The sequence below is a fragment of the Salmo salar genome, chromosome 16 (genome assembly GCF_965601325.2).
Source record: "Salmo salar chromosome 16, fSalSal1, whole genome shotgun sequence".
In the NCBI taxonomy this organism is placed as follows: domain Eukaryota; kingdom Metazoa; phylum Chordata; class Actinopteri; order Salmoniformes; family Salmonidae; genus Salmo; species Salmo salar.
Window position 1 is genome coordinate 98,019,685 of NC_138306.1, and position 16,624 is coordinate 98,036,308.

The window sequence follows — 16,624 nt, forward strand, 5'->3', positions numbered from 1 at the left end:
GTGGTACCGGTACAGAGTCAATGTGAGGCTATATACAGGGGGTACCGGTACAGAGTCAATGTGGAGGCTATATACAGGGGGTACCGGTACAGAGTCAATGTGGAGGCTATATACAGGGGGTACCGGTAGAGTCAATGTGCAGGGGCACCGGTTAGTTGTGGTAATTTGTACATGTAGGTGGGAGTGAAGTGACATGTCAGTTTTGTATTTTGAATAAATGTGCAAAAATGTCTAAACATGTTCAGCTTTGTCATTATGGGGTATCGTGTGTGTAGATTGATTAAATTGCTTTTCCCTCAATGTTAGAATAAGGCTGTAATGTAACAAAATGTGGAAAAAGTCCAAGGGGTGTGAATCCACCTGGAATGAAAGGACAGACCGCTGACTGAGAAAATGGATTTAATCACTTATAGACTAAGACTTGTGGGAAACAGCTTTTTTAAAAAGGCTCGTTGTTAAACCAGTGGAGAAATGAAATGTTTTAACATGAACATTAATACAACCTGATACTGTATCCAGTCTATTGGGTCTTTAACTGGTTAACAATAATAAAAAGTTACAGTAAAATAAATGTTAATCTGAAACTCAAATCCACAGGAGGATTTATCCACCATCATCCAGGCTCATTCCTAATCATAACAGATCAGCTGCTGGTCATTCTGAAATAGTCTTTAAACGGTTTGAAACGTGAGTCAATCCGGCCGGCCCTGGTAGATACAACGACAACTAAAAGTCCTAATATAATACAGTTTCTCCCCAACCACATTATTCTCCCTCTTCCTCCTTCACCTTCCTCTTCTTCCTCTTCTTCTTCGATGACTGTAAATCACAAGAAATAACAAATGAGTGTGTCTGTTCAGACAGAACGGCTTAGAAGAGGAATATATATTCTGGAGGCATGACTCCATCAGCTACGTACTTCCTCTGTGGGAGAGACGGTGGCCTCCTCTTCCTCAACGTCCATCGCCTCCTCCACTTTCTTGGCCTTCTTCTTCTTGGGAGTTTCTGCTGCCGTTGACGCCTCTGGTTCTGAATGAAAGCGCCGCGAGACCGTAGAATTTAACAGACGGCTGAGAACCGGTCTCTCGTGATGGGTTATATAACAGGATGTGTATTATGGGATGGGTTATATAACAGGATGTGTATTATGGGATGGGTTATATAACAGGATGTGTATTATGGGATGGGTTATATAACAGGATGTGTATTATGGGATGGGTTATATAACAGGATGTGTATTATGGGATGGGTTATATAACAGGATGTGTATTATGGGATGGGTTATATAACAGGATGTGTATTATGGGATGGGTTATATAACAGGATGTGTATTATGGGATGGGTTATATAACAGGATGTGTATTATGGGATGGGTTATATAACAGGATGTGTATTATGGGATGGGTTATATAACAGGATGTGTATTATGGGATGGGTTATATAACAGGATGTGTATTATGGGATGGGTTATATAACAGGATGTGTATTATGGGATGGGTTATATAACAGGATGTGTATTATGGGATGGGTTATATAACAGGATGTGTATTATGGGATGGGTTATATAACAGGATGTGTATTATGGGATGGGTTATATAACAGGATGTGTATTATGGGATGGGTTATATAACAGGATGTGTATTATGGGATGGGTTATATAACAGGATGTGTATTATGGGATGGGTTATATAACAGGATGTGTATTATGGGATGGGTTATATAACAGGATGTGTATTATGGGATGGGTTATATAACAGGATGTGTATTATGGGATGGGTTATATAACAGGATGTGTATTATGGGATGGGTTATATAACAGGATGTGTATTATGGGATGGGTTATATAACAGGATGTGTATTATGGGATGGGTTATATAACAGGATGTGTATTATGGGATGGGTTATATAACAGGATGTGTATTATGGGATGGGTTATATAACAGGATGTGTATTATGGGATGGGTTATATAACAGGATGTGTATTATGGGATGGGTTATATAACAGGATGTGTATTATGGGATGGGTTATATAACAGGATGTGTATTATGGGATGGGTTATATAACAGGATGTGTATTATGGGATGGGTTATATAACAGGATGTGTATTATGGGATGGGTTATATAACAGGATGTGTATTATGGGATGGGTTATATAACAGGATGTGTATTATGGGATGGGTTATATAACAGGATGTGTATTATGGGATGGGTTATATAACAGGATGTGTATTATGGGATGGGTTATATAACAGGATGTGTATTATGGGATGGGTTATATAACAGGATGTGTATTATGGGATGGGTTATATAACAGGATGTGTATTATGGGATGGGTTATATAACAGGATGTGTATTATGGGATGGGTTATATAACAGGATGTGTATTATGGGATGGATAATGGGTTATATAACAGGATGTGTATTATGGGATGGATAATGGGTTATATAACAGGATGTGTATTATGGGATGGATAATGGGTTATATAAATCGGATTATGGCTCAGAGTTACTCAACTGACCTTCCACAGGATCTTTCTTGGATTTCTTGGTTTTGACGGTCACTGGCGTGGCCAGCTCTTCCTCCTCCACCTCCTCCAACTTCCTCTTCCTGGAACCAGAGGGGAGGGTGGAGTCTCCCGAGGGGTCGTACACCTTCACGTCACTATGGAGACGACAGAACGTTAGTCACCAGCACAGTTGGTAATTAGTCGACGGTCGATTGGTCGAACGGTGTGTTTTTAGTTGAGCAGTAGCAGGTAAATGTATAGCACACGAGACAACTTCCTGCTTCACGACCATCTCAGTGAATCGTTTGCGTTTGATTGTTAGTGTATAACAATTCCCCATTACATATATCATTAGTACTACATTTACCCTTCATTCCTATCATTTCCAATCTACAATACAGTCGCCCCCAGGCGTAACAATACAGTCGCCCCCAGGCGTAACAATACAGTCGCCCCCAGGCGTAACAATACAGTCGCCCCCAGGCGTAACAATACAGTCGCCCCCAGGCGTAACAATACAGTCGCCCCCAGGCGTAACAATACAGTCGCCCCCAGGCGTAACAATACAGTCGCCCCCAGGCGTAACAATACAGTCGTCTCCAGGCGTAACAATACAGTCGTCTCCAGGCGTAACAATACAGTCGTCTCCAGGCGTAACAATACAGTCGTCTCCAGGCGTAACAATACAGTCGTCTCCAGGCGTAACAATACAGTCGTCTCCAGGCGTAACAATACAGTCGTCTCCAGGCGTAACTCACCTCTTGTGTTGGTATTTGTCAGACTTCGCCATGGCTTTGCCTGATCCACTGATTCTTCTGATCTGAAGGGAGAAACCAGGGTCAGTACAATAGTAGGGGACGAGTAGGGGACCTGCAGAGTAGGAGACGAGTAGGAGACGAGTAGGAGACGAGTAGGAGACCGGCAGAGCAGGAGACGAGTGGGAGACCGGCAGAGCAGGGGACGAGTAGGAGACCGGCAGAGCAGGAGACGAGTAGGGGACCTGCAGAGCAGGAGACGAGTGGGAGACCGGCAGAGCAGGAGACGAGTGGGAGACCGGCAGAGCAGGGGACGAGTAGGAGACCGGCAGAGCAGGAGACGAGTAGGGGACCTGCAGAGCAGGAGACGAGTGGGAGACCGGCAGAGCAGGGGACGAGTGGGAGACCGGCAGAGCAGGGGACGAGTAGGAGACCGGCAGAGCAGGGGACGAGTAGGAGACCGGCAGAGCAGGGGACGAGTAGGAGACCGGCAGAGCAGGGGACGAGTGGGAGACCGGCAGAGCAGGAGACGAGTAGGGGACCTGCAGAGTAGGAGACGAGTAGGGGACGAGTAGGAGACGAGTAGGGGACGAGTAGGGGACCGGCAGAGTCGGAGACGAGTAGGGGACGAGTAGCGGACCACAGTAGGGGACCACAGTAGCAGACCACAGTAGCGGACCACAGTAGGGGACCACAGTAGCGGACCACAGTAGCGGACCACAGTAGCGGACCACAGTAGGGGACCACAGTAGGGGACCACAGTAGGGGACCACAGTAGCAGACCACAGTAGCGGACCACAGTAGGGGACCACAGTAGCGGACCACAGTAGGGGACCACAGTAGGGGACCACAGTAGGGGACCACAGTAGCAGACCACAGTAGCGGACCACAGTAGGGGACCACAGTAGCGGACCACAGTAGCGGACCACAGTAGCGGACCACAGTAGCAGACCACAGTAGGGGACCACAGTAGCGGACCACAGTAGCGGACCACAGTAGCGGACCACAGTAGGGGACCACCAGGACATCACTGGTTAACCTGTTAGGGCTAGGGGGCAGTATTGACACGGCTGGATAAAAAAAACATACCCGATTTAATCTGGTTACCACTCCTACCCAGTAACTAGAATATGCATATACTTATTACATATGGATAGAAAACACCCTAAAGTTTCTAAAACTGTTTGAATGGTGTCTGTGACTATAACAGAACTCAAATGGCAGGTCAAAACCTGAGAGATTCCTTTACAGGAAGTGGCCTGTCTGACCATTTCTGGAACTTCTTTGCCATCTCTATCTTTTACTAAGGATCTCTGCTCTAACGTGACACTTCCTACGTCGTCCATAGGCGCTCAGAGCCCGGGAAAAAAGAGAATGTCGTCATCCCAGCCCCAGGCTGAAACACATTATCGCCTTTCTCAAGTGGCCGATCAAGGGACTGTGGGCTTAGGCGCGTGACCTGACCGCCCCCGTCTTTGTGATTTTTTCCTGTTTGCCGAAAAGGAGATTCCCGGTCGGAATATTATCGCTTTTCTACGAGAAAAATGGCATAAAAATTGATTTTAAACAGCGGTTGACATGCTTCGAAGTACGGTAATGGAATATTTAGAATTTTTTTGTCACGAATTGCGCCATGCGCACGACCCTTCTTTACCATTTCGGATAGTGTCTGGAACACACGAACAAAACGCCGCTATTCGGATATAACGATGGATTATTTTGGACCAAACCAACATTTGTTATTGAAGTAGCAGTCCTGGGAGTGCATTCTGACGAAGACAACAAAAGGTAATCAAACTTTTATAATAGTAAATATGATTATGGTGAGTGCTAAACTTGCCGGGTGTCTAAATAGCTAGCCCGTGATGCCTGGGCTATGTACTTAGAATATTGCAAAATGTGCTTTCACCAAAAAGCTATTTTAAAATCGGACATATCGAGTGCATAAAGGAGTTCTGTATCTATAATTCTTAAAATAATTGTTATGCTTTTTGTGAACGTTTATCGTGAGTAATTTAGTCAAATGTTAGCGAATTCCCCGGAAGTTTGCGGGGGGTATGCTAGTTCTGAACGTCACATGCTAATGTAAAAAGCTGGTTTTTGATATAAATATGAACTTGATTGAACAAAACATGCATGTATTGTATAACATAATGTCCTAGGGTTGTCATCTGATGAAGATCAAAGGTTAGTGCTGCATTTAGCTGTGGTTTGGGTTTATGTGACATTATATGCTAGCTTGAAAAATGGGTGTCTGATTATTTCTGGCTTGGTACTCTGCTGACATAATCTAATGTTTTGCTTTCGTTGTAAAGCCTTTTTGAAATCGAACAGTGTGGTTAGATTAACGAGAGTCTTGTCTTTAAATAGCTGTAAAATAGTCATATGTTTGAGAAATTGAAGTAATAGGATTTTTAAGGTTTTGAAAATCGCGCCACAGGCTTCAAGTGGCTGTTACGTAGGTGGGACGAATTCGTCCGCCTTGCCCATAGAGGTTAATAACAAGCTGAGATGAGGTAGTGACTGAAAAGCATCAGGTAGTTTCAGGACTGTAGACATTAGTCATCATCATCACTGCTTGGCTGGTTGTTCTGGGCCTCCAGCAGTAAGAGGCAGACAGATACTTACTCCCTTCTCCTCTAGGTGGCGTAGTCTGGCCTCCAGCTTGGCACGGTTCTCAACTCCCATCTCAGCGTTGGTGTCCTCTCCCAGGGCATCGTAGCGAATCGCCAGAGACGCTTTGGCTGCCAGCATCCTGGAGATCTGAGAGGAAGAAGGTCGATTACAACATGACAGCATCCTGTAGAGACATGCTGATTACACCTGGAACATGACAGCATCCTGTAGAGACATGCTGATTCCAGCTGGAACATGACAGCATCCTGTAGAGACATGCTGATTACACCTGGAACATGACAGCATCCTGTAGAGACATGCTGATTCCAGCTGGAACATGACAGCATCCTGTAGAGACATGCTGATTACACCTGGAACATGACAGCATCCTGTAGAGACGCGACCGCTGGAACATGACAGCATCCTGTAGAGCAGCGACCAGCTGGAACATGACAGCATCCTGTGGCAGCGCACCTGGAACATGACAGCATCCTGTAGAGACATGCTGATTCCACCTGGAACATGACAGCATCCTGTAGAGACATGCTGATTCCAGCTGGAACATGACAGCATCCTGTAGAGACATGCTGATTACACCTGGAACATGACAGCAGAACAGCAGTGAAGAGATATTCTCCTTCCTGTGAGGCTGGAATAAAAGCCTCACCTTGCCCTTGTTTTTGGCCGACGTCTGTCCCACCAGAGAGGCGTGGTAGATGAGACCATATTTGGGCGTGTCTCTGCGCGTCTTCAGGGCTCTGAACAGGGCTTTCTCTGCTCCCAGGATCTGGACGGTGGAGGCCGGGTGCTTGGCCAGGTTCAACAGGGACCCTGTCACAGAACCAGAACATTTAGGACCAGTTGGACTCTCCAGCTGTCCAGGGAAAAGGTTTTCATACAAGCTCAGATGAGGTAGTGACTGAAAAGCATCAGGTTTCAGGATTGTTGACATATAGTCATGATTAATCACTGCTCGTTTTGTGTTGTGAATTGATTCCTGCTGTTACATCCTGACTCACCAGCGTGCGAGATGAGTCGCGCCCCCACCAGCTCGCCCACCATGACGGTCAGGTTGGGGGCGATGGCCATCATCCTGTTCTTCAGGTAGTCGTACAGCTGGGTGCGGTACTCTGTGATCTCTATCACCTGGTCACACAGGTGCATGATGTTACCGATGTCCTCCTCGGATACCTCCGTTCCCATGGAGATCTCCGCGGCCAGTTTGACCTCTGCCTCGACCTCCTCGGGGAGGTGTTCGGACAGGTCAGTGGTCGCCACGTTGGTGCGAACGCCGATCTTACGGACGCTCTTGCAGTAGGCCAGGTTGTCAGTGATGATCTTGCCCACCTCAGGGAAGTGCCAGCCGTACCACTCCCTACAGCGCATGATGTAGTTGTTGAGCTCCTTGTCCAGGTCGTCCAGCAGAGCTACAGACCATAATACCAGTTACTACCAGTTACACCTGGTACAGACCATAATACCAGTTACACCTGGTACAGACCATAATACCAGTTACACCTGCTACAGACCATAATACCAGTTACTACCAGTTACACCCGGTACAGACCATAATACCAGTTACACCCGGTACAGACCATAATACCAGTTACACCTGTTACTAAGCTACAGACCATAATACCAGTTACACCTGTTACTAAGCTACAGACCATAATACCAGTTACACCTGTTACTAAGCTACAGACCATAATACCAGTTACACCTGTTACTAAGCTACAGACCATAATACCAGTTACACCTGTTACTAAGCTACAGACCATAATACCATTTAAAAATAAATTGCACTAATGTGCCTACATTCTGTAGCAGTATGTGTAGAATTGTAGGAAATGAACGCTAAAAATTAAATCATCTTCACTGTCTCGTGGGGGGGGGGGGGGGGCGCTAAAATGTTCTGCTGTCTCTTGGGGGGGGCGCTAAAATGTTCTGCTATCTCGTGAAGGGGGGGGCGCTAAAATGTTCTGCTCTCTCTTGGGGGGGGGCTAAAATGTTCTGCTGTCTCGTGAGGGGGGGCGCTAAAATGTTCTGCTGTCTCTTGGGGGGGGGGGCTAAAATGTTCTGCTGTCTCGTGGGGGCGGGGCGCTAAAATGTTCTGCTGTCTCTTGGGGGGGGGGGGGGGGCTAAAATGTTCTGCTGTCTCGTGTGGGGGGGGGGGGGGTAATGATGTGGGATGTGTTGTGGCCCCTCATGAGGTTTTCGTGGCCCCCCATCCCTGGTCTAAGAGGAGATACTTACAGATAGCTTGAACTATCATGGTATCCACTTTGTCAGGGCTGAACTTCAGCTTGTAACGGGACAAACTGAGGAAAGAGAACAGATCAGGATCTGACATAGCAGCGTTTCAGCTCTTCTGTGAAAACAGAGAGGTGCTGCCTCAGGGGTAGTGACGAATGCTGAGTAAATCCACACGAGGTTTCAGACAGCATGATATAATCATCGGCAACACACACACTTACATATTAACGTAAGTAAATTATAAAAAGTGTTTGTCTGTAATGTCTTCCGTTATAAGACTAGTCGGCATCCTCTAAAATGGGATCCTAATAAATCCAAAACACCAAGTGGTGTCTGTGTTCCTACCTGTGAGCCAGTCCCAGAGACATGGCGCTGATCTCCCGGGGGGGCAGCCCAGTGATCAGGGCCTCCATCTGGGTCCTGATGCCTCTCATCAGCTCGGCCACCGCAGGACTGTGGACACAGTTCAGGTTCAACTTCTCCTTGATGACGCCACCCAGTTTAGCGTCGCTGATGGCCAGCTGTTCATGAGCTTCTTTAGCCACAACTTTCTTCAGGATCTTCTTCAGGCTCTTCCCCATCTTCCCTTCTGTCATGGCCGTGGCCGCTGGGCACCGGAGAGAAGATATGTTATATAGTCACAACAGGAGAGAAGATATGTTATATAGTCACAACAGGAGAGAAGATATGTTATATAGTCACAACAGGAGAGAAGATATGTTATATAGTCACAACAGGAGAGAAGATATGTTATATAGTCACAACAGGAGAGAAGATATGTTATATAGTCACAACAGGAGAGAAGATATGTTATATAGTCACAACAGGAGAGAAGATATGTTATATAGTCACAACAGGAGAGAAGATATGTTATATAGTCACAACAGGAGAGAAGATATGTTATATAGTCACAACAGGAGAGAAGATATGTTATATAGTCACAACAGGAGAGAAGATATGTTATATAGTCACAACAGGAGAGAAGATATGTTATATAGTCACAACAGGAGAGAAGATATGTTATATAGTCACAACAGGAGAGAAGATATGTTATATAGTCACAACAGGAGAGAAGATATGTTATATAGTCACAACAGGAGAGAAGATATGTTATATAGTCACAACAGGAGAGAAGATATGTTATATAGTCACAACAGGAGAGAAGATATGTTATATAGTCACAACAGGAGAGAAGATATGTTATATAGTCACAACAGGAGAGAAGATATGTTATATAGTCACAACAGGAGAGAAGATATGTTACATAGTCACAACAGGAGAGAAGATATGTTACATAGTCACAACAGGAGAGAAGATATGTTATATAGTCACAACAGGAGAGAAGATATGTTATATAGTCACAACAGGAGAGAAGATATGTTATATAGTCACAACAGGAGAGAAGATATGTTATATAGTCACAACAGGAGAGAAGATATGTTATATAGTCACAACAGGAGAGAAGATATGTTACATAGTCACAACAGGAGAGAAGATATGTTATATAGTCACAACAGGAGAGAAGATATGTTATATAGTCACAACAGGAGAGAAGATATGTTATATAGTCACAACAGGAGAGAAGATATGTTATATAGTCACAACAGGAGAGAAGATATGTTATATAGTCACAACAGGAGAGAAGATATGTTATATAGTCACAACAGGAGAGAAGATATGTTATATAGTCACAACAGGAGAGAAGATATGTTATATAGTCACAACAGGAGAGAAGATATGTTATATAGTCACAACAGGAGAGAAGATATGTTATATAGTCACAACAGGAGAGAAGATATGTTATATAGTCACAACAGGAGAGAAGATATGTTATATAGTCACAACAGGAGAGAAGATATGTTATATAGTCACAACAGGAGAGAAGATATGTTATATAGTCACAACAGGAGAGAAGATATGTTATATAGTCACAACAGGAGAGAAGATATGTTATATAGTCACAACAGGAGAGAAGATATGTTATATAGTCACAACAGGAGAGAAGATATGTTATATAGTCACAACAGGAGAGAAGATATGTTATATAGTCACAACAGGAGAGAAGATATGTTATATAGTCACAACAGGAGAGAAGATATGTTATATAGTCACAACAGGAGAGAAGATATGTTATATAGTCACAACAGGAGAGAAGATATGTTATATAGTCACAACAGGAGAGAAGATATGTTATATAGTCACAACAGGAGAGAAGATATGTTATATAGTCACAACAGGAGAGAAGATATGTTATATAGTCACAACAGGAGAGAAGATATGTTATATAGTCACAACAGGAGAGAAGATATGTTATATAGTCACAACAGGAGAGAAGATATGTTATATAGTCACAACAGGAGAGAAGATATGTTATATAGTCACAACAGGAGAGAAGATATGTTATATAGTCACAACAGGAGAGAAGATATGTTATATAGTCACAACAGGAGAGAAGATATGTTATATAGTCACAACAGGAAGACAGGTTTACACGCTACGCGATTCAGCACTCTGGAGTCCAGTTCTGTGAGCTTGTGTGGCCTACCACTTTGCGGCTGAGCCGTTGTTTCTCCTAGACGTTTCCACTTCACAATAACAGAACTTAGTTAACCGGGGGCAGCTCTAGTAAGGAAGAAATTTGACAAACTGACTTGTTGGAAAGGTGGCTTCCTATGACAGTATCACATTGGAGATTACTGAGCTCTTCAGTAAGGCCGTTCTACTGACACATTTTTATTCCACCTTAATTTAACCAGGTAGGCTAGTTGAGAACAAGTCCTTTATTTAACCAGGTAGGCTAGTTGAGAACAAGTCCTTTATTTAACCAGGTAGGCTAGTTGAGAACAAGTCCTTTATTTAACCAGGTAGGCTAGTTGAGAACAAGTCCTTTATTTAACCAGGTAGGCTAGTTGAGAACAAGTCCTTTATTTAACCAGGTAGGCTAGTTGAGAACAAGTCCTTTATTTAACCAGGTCGGCTAGTTGAGAACAAGTCCTTTATTTAACCAGGTAGGCTAGTTGAGAACAAGTCCTTTATTTAACCAGGGTAGGCTAGTTGAGAACAAGTCCTTTATTTAACCAGGTCGGCTAGTTGAGAACAAGTCCTTAATTTAACCAGGTAGGCTAGTTGAGAACAAGTCCTTTATTTAACCAGGTAGGCTAGTTGAGAACAAGTCCTTAATTTAACCAGGTAGGCTAGTAGAGAACAAGTCCTTTATTTAAATAGGCCATGGTGGTGAAGTAATTACAATATAGCAAGTAAACACTGGAATGGTAGATGTGCAGAAGATGAATGTGCAAGTAGAGATACTGGGGTGCAAAGGAGCAAGACAAATAAATACATACAGTATGGGGATGAGGTAGGTAGATAGATGGGCTGTTTACAGATGGGCTATGTTCAGGTGCAGTTATCTGCTCTGACAGCAGTGTTTGTCTATGGAGATTGCATGGCCGCGGGCTCGGTTTTATACACCTGTCAGCAACGGGTTTGGCTGAAATAACCGAATCCCCTAATTTGATGGGGTGTCCACATACACGACATATACAAGAGACTTATAGTTCCAACATGGTATGTTTTCATTCATAGAATCAACATCTGTTAGGAGGGTTACGGTTGGCTGTGGTCTGGTTGTTATGGTTACGGTTGGCTGTGGTCTGGTTGTTATGGTTACGGTTGGCTGTGGTCTGGTTGTTATGGTTACGGTTGGCTGTGGTCAGGAGGGTGAGCTGGCTGCTGTCTGGTTGTTATGGTTACGGTTGGCTGTGGTCAGGAGGGTGAGTTGGCTGCTGTCTGGTTGTTATGGTTACGGTTGGCTGTGGTCAGGAGGGTGAGCTGGCTGCTGTCTGGTTGTTATGGTTACGGTTGGCTGTGGTCAGGAGGGTGAGTTGGCTGCTGTCTGGTTGTTATGGTTACGGTTGGCTGTGGTCAGGAGGGTGAGCTGGCTGCTGTCTGGTTGTTATGGTTACGGTTGGCTGTGGTCAGGAGGGTGAGTTGGCTGCTGTCTGGTTGTTATGGTTACGGTTGGCTGTGGTCAGGAGGGTGAGTTGGCTGCTGGCTGGTTGTTATGGTTACGGTTGGCTGTGGTCAGGAGGGTGAGTTGGCTGCTGTCTGGTTGTTATGGTTACGGTTGGCTGTGGTCAGGAGGGTGAGTTGGCTGCTGTCTGGTTGTTATGGTTACGGTTGGCTGTGGTCAGGAGGGTGAGTTGGCTGCTGTCTGGTTGTTATGGTTACGGTTGGCTGTGGTCAGGAGGGTGAGCTGGCTGCTGTCTGGTTGTTATGGTTACGATTGGCCGTGGTCAGGAGGGTGAGTTGGCTGCTGTCTGGTTGTTATGGTTACGGTCGGCCGTGGTCAGGAAGGTGAGTTGGCTGCTGTCTGGTTGTTATGGTTACGGTTGGCTGTGGTCAGGGGGGTGAGTTGGCTGCTGGCTGGTTGTTATGGTTGGCTGTGGTCAGGAGGGTGAGTTGGCTGCTGCCTGGTTGTTATGGTTACGATTGGCTGTGGTCAGGAGGGTGAGCTGGCTGCTGTCTGGTTGTTATGGTTACGGTTGGCTGTGGTCAGGAGGGTGAGCTGGCTGCTGTCTGGTTGTTATGGTTACGGTTGGCTGTGGTCAGGAGGGTGAGCTGGCTGCTGTCTGGTTGTTGTTATGGTTACGGTTGGCTGTGGTCAGGAGGGTGAGCTGGCTGCTGTCTGGTTGTTGTTATGGTTACGGTTGGCTGCTGTCTGTTTGTTGTTATGGTTACGGTTGGCTGCTGTTTGTTGTTATGGCTACGGTTGGCTGCTGTTTGTTGTTATGGTTACGGTTGGCTGCTGTTTGTTGTTATGGTTACGGTTGGCTGCTGTTTGTTTTTATGGTTACGGTTGGCTGCTGTCTGTTAGTTGTTATGATTACGGTTGGCTGCTGTCTGTTAGTTGTTATGGTTACGGTTGGCTGCTGTTTGTTGTTATGGTTACGGTTGGCTGCTGTTTGTTGTTATGGTTACGGTTGGCTGCTGTTTGTTGTTATGGCTACGGTTGGCTGCTGTTTGTTGTTATGGTTACGGTTGGCTGTGGTCTCAGTGGTAGTGAGGAACACTGCTGAATGTCCATGGCTGATTGACTCCTAAAGGCTCCTGCATGCTTCCCATCCCAAACAGGGGGATAGTTAGTGAATATCTTAGGAAACTTGTTTGGTCTAGTCAGGTTTTTCCCAGCTGTTTGTGAACACTTCAACGACACACGTTTTTCATTCACATTTTCTAACTTAATAGATACGGCACCAAACAGCTTACTCAGATGTAAAATTGTAAAAAAGTAATATTAATTGCAAGACATTTCTTGAGCCATCTTCAATTAATTCTGACTAGTTTGAGTTAGTGTATACCGGCTACGGCTTCTCAAGATGGACAAACTACTGTCGCTGCTTTTCTCATTTTTCAAGCGAAGGTCTTTTAAGGGAGTATGCGAGCACACGTTTGGTTCACCGAGCTGAAGCATGCAGAAGCCTTAACTCCGACTGCCCTTGAACACTAACTGGTACATTATAGTGAGCATGGTGTTTGCAACGCCAGGGTTGTGGGTTCGACTCCCACGGGGGGGCCAGTACAGGAAAAATAAATAAATGTATGAAATGAATTGAATGCATTCACTACTGTAAGTGGCTCTGGATAAGCGCGTCTGCTAAATGACTAAAATGTAAATGTAAATAAATGTGAAAGTATTGTCTACCTGCCAAGGCCTCGGTTGTGTCCTGGAATTTCTCAAAGTGCTTCAACTTCACTCTGGAAGGAGAAATGGTGGTAACATGTTATTCATCAACTCCAGAAACATGTTCCTGATAATGTGTAATACTACTGTTCATTAACAATGTATTCCCTCTAATCTAAACACTCGTCTCTCCAGACACGGGGCCAAAACTCACACTTTGTTGGCCTTCTCCGGCGTTTCAAACTCCTTCCATAAACTGTCCACCTCCTGGAGCTTTGACTCATCTAGGACCTGAAACAAAAACAGGTTTCAAGTTGGATCAAGTACACGGGCATACCGTACATGACTTGCGTTTAACTCAACTGGGTTTTCATGTGTTGAAAAACCCCTGTGAACTGGGTGATGATCTGTAAAGGGGGACATGCCAACACGCGGTCCTCCCAGTACCACGCAGCAGTTCTGCTAACTAGACTAGGAAGAGAAACCTCTGAAATGTTGGGGAAGCATTGGCATCAAATAAATCATTTACCTCCTAAAATACAACGGGTTCAAATAGTTGCATAATTACAGAATCCAAGTCCAAGGTAGGAAAGTATGTGTATATCCAGCAGGTCTAGGGAACTTAGCTGGCTAACTCGCCACATGTAACGTGGTTAACACCAGCGTGTTGAATGAAAAGGCCCAGTTGCAGTAAAAAGTTTTGCATTAGAGAATTACCACGACGACCTAAATAGAGAAGCCATGTATACTGTAAACAAGGAGAAACAGGTCTTGACATTGAAATACTTTGTATTTTAATACAATATCTAATTACTCCAGGAAAACAACGTATTTAGCTCTCTACACCGCGAAACGGTCCAATGATTAAAATGTAATGCACCTATCTAAAATTATTAGAATTTAAAATATAACTTTAGCTAAATACTCACTTTAAATATTGCATAACCAGCAGCGGTTTCAAATAAAACAAGCATCTCTGCCGCTTTTCCACCAAGTTTAACCCCGAAACAAACTTCTCTCCTGGACAGGCTTCGCTAGTCCTGTTCCACGCGGTGATCTGTGTGCCTCACCCGGAAGCGCGTCCTCTCTAACATCGCGAGAAGTGGCCGCGAGAACTAGTTGGAGACAAAAATCACACGAGAACATTTTGGTGAAGATCCGCGTACACGTTCCTAGCGCCAGCAATGCATGTTCCATACAGTAAAACCTTTCAGTACAAAACGATACACGCAAATCCCCCCAAAATAAGACCGGAATTAATCAAATCAAATAAAAACGTTTATATAAAAGTTGACTGTCACACACCGGTTAGTTGTTTTACAGGGTCAGCTATAGTAGTACGGAGCCCCTTGAGCAGATTAAGGTTAAATGCCTTGTTCAAGGGCACATCGACAGATTGTTTTACCTTGTAGGCTTCGGTATTCAAACCCGAGAACTTTCTGTTACTGGCCCAACATTAACCACTAGGCTACCTAGACAGGAATGTAAATATATATATATATATGATGTTGCTTATAGACATTATGGACAGTATATAAATAGGAAAGGTGTGTACCGCAGTAGTTATATAAAGTACCACAGTATGAGTCATAATACCCATAAAACCTAGCGGTCAAACATGGAAATGGTTCCAATCGTTTTTTCCACCATTCATTTTTCCCATAGGGTATTTTAGAAACACTTAAAATCAGGGCTGTGTTTCGTGTACGCTTACCTTGGTAAGACGTTTTGATAACCATCTAAATCTCTCTCGGAAAATATTACTTTTATCAAAAATATTCGCCTGTATTCGCCCTCCCAAAAGGAAACGCTAATTAGCTGCTAATGTGGCTATCATAAAGAACTACAAATACCATGATGATCTGGACGAGACTACAGAATCAACGTAAGAATCTCTGGATTAACTATCTAATGTTAGCTAAATGTAGTAATGAATAAATTGGCCACATTTTATAAATGGACAATTCTGTGAACTGTCTTGTACCATTTTAAATTGACACAATACCTGTTAGCAAAGGTGTCAGTGAGAGGTGACGTGCAGGAGCTTGCAGGAATTTGCAGTTTTGCTTTGATGATAATTAGTATTTTCGAATCTGAGAGTAAATTGAGACTAACATATTGATAAAAATCACCTTGTCCGAGAGAGATTTAGATGGTTATGAAATCGTAATGCCAGGGTAAGCATACAAGAAACACAGCCCTTATTTTAAAGTGTTTCTATAATCCCCTATGGGAAAAATCAATGGTGGAAAAACCATTGGACCATTTCCCTCTTTGACCGTTAGGTTTTATGGGTATAATGACACCTCTACAGTGGGGCTCTATGGGACGAACCAGGACTACAATACTGGATACACATCAAATCAAATCAAATCAAATTTATTTTTATAGCCCTTCGTACATCAGCTGATATCTCAAAGTGCTGTACAGAAACCCAGCCTAAAACCCCAAACAGCAAGCAAAGCATGTGAAAGAAGCACGGTGGCTAGGAAAAACTCCCTAGGAAAAACTCCCTAGAAAGGCCAAAAACCTAGGAAGAAACCTAGAGAGGAACCAGGCTATGAGGGGTGGCCAGTCCTCTTCTGGCTGTGCACGGTGGATATTATAACAGAACATGGTCAAGATGTTAAAATGTTCATAAATGACCAGCATGGTCAAATAATAATAATCATAGTAGTTGTCGAGGGTGCAACAAGCACGTCCAGTGAACAGGTCAGGGTTCCATAGCCGCAGGCAGAACAGTTGAAACTGGAGCAGCAGCACGGCCAGGTGGACTGGGGACAGCAAGGAGTCATCATACCAGGTAGTG

General features: G+C 44.2%; 1 protein-coding gene and 1 non-coding gene across 2 annotated transcripts; both read right to left on the reverse strand.

The window, feature by feature from the left end:
- Nucleotides 1-382: 382 nt before the first annotated feature.
- LOC106594422 (nucleolar protein 58) lies at nt 383-14,900 on the reverse strand. The gene is made up of 12 exons (XM_045713508.2): nt 14,745-14,900; nt 14,030-14,106; nt 13,837-13,889; nt 8,478-8,739; nt 8,133-8,197; nt 6,899-7,306; nt 6,547-6,710; nt 5,892-6,026; nt 3,267-3,328; nt 2,521-2,663; nt 920-1,029; nt 383-819 (listed from the first exon to the last, which is right to left on the reverse strand). The coding sequence occupies exons 1-12, from the start codon at nt 14,787-14,789 to the stop codon at nt 766-768; spliced, it is 1,578 nt and encodes a 525-aa protein (XP_045569464.2). The 5' UTR covers nt 14,790-14,900; the 3' UTR covers nt 383-765.
- LOC123738798 (small nucleolar RNA SNORD11B) lies at nt 5,764-5,846 on the reverse strand. The gene has a single exon (XR_006767541.2). It is a non-coding gene; the product is annotated as a small nucleolar RNA SNORD11B (small nucleolar RNA).
- Nucleotides 14,901-16,624: the final 1,724 nt, after the last annotated feature.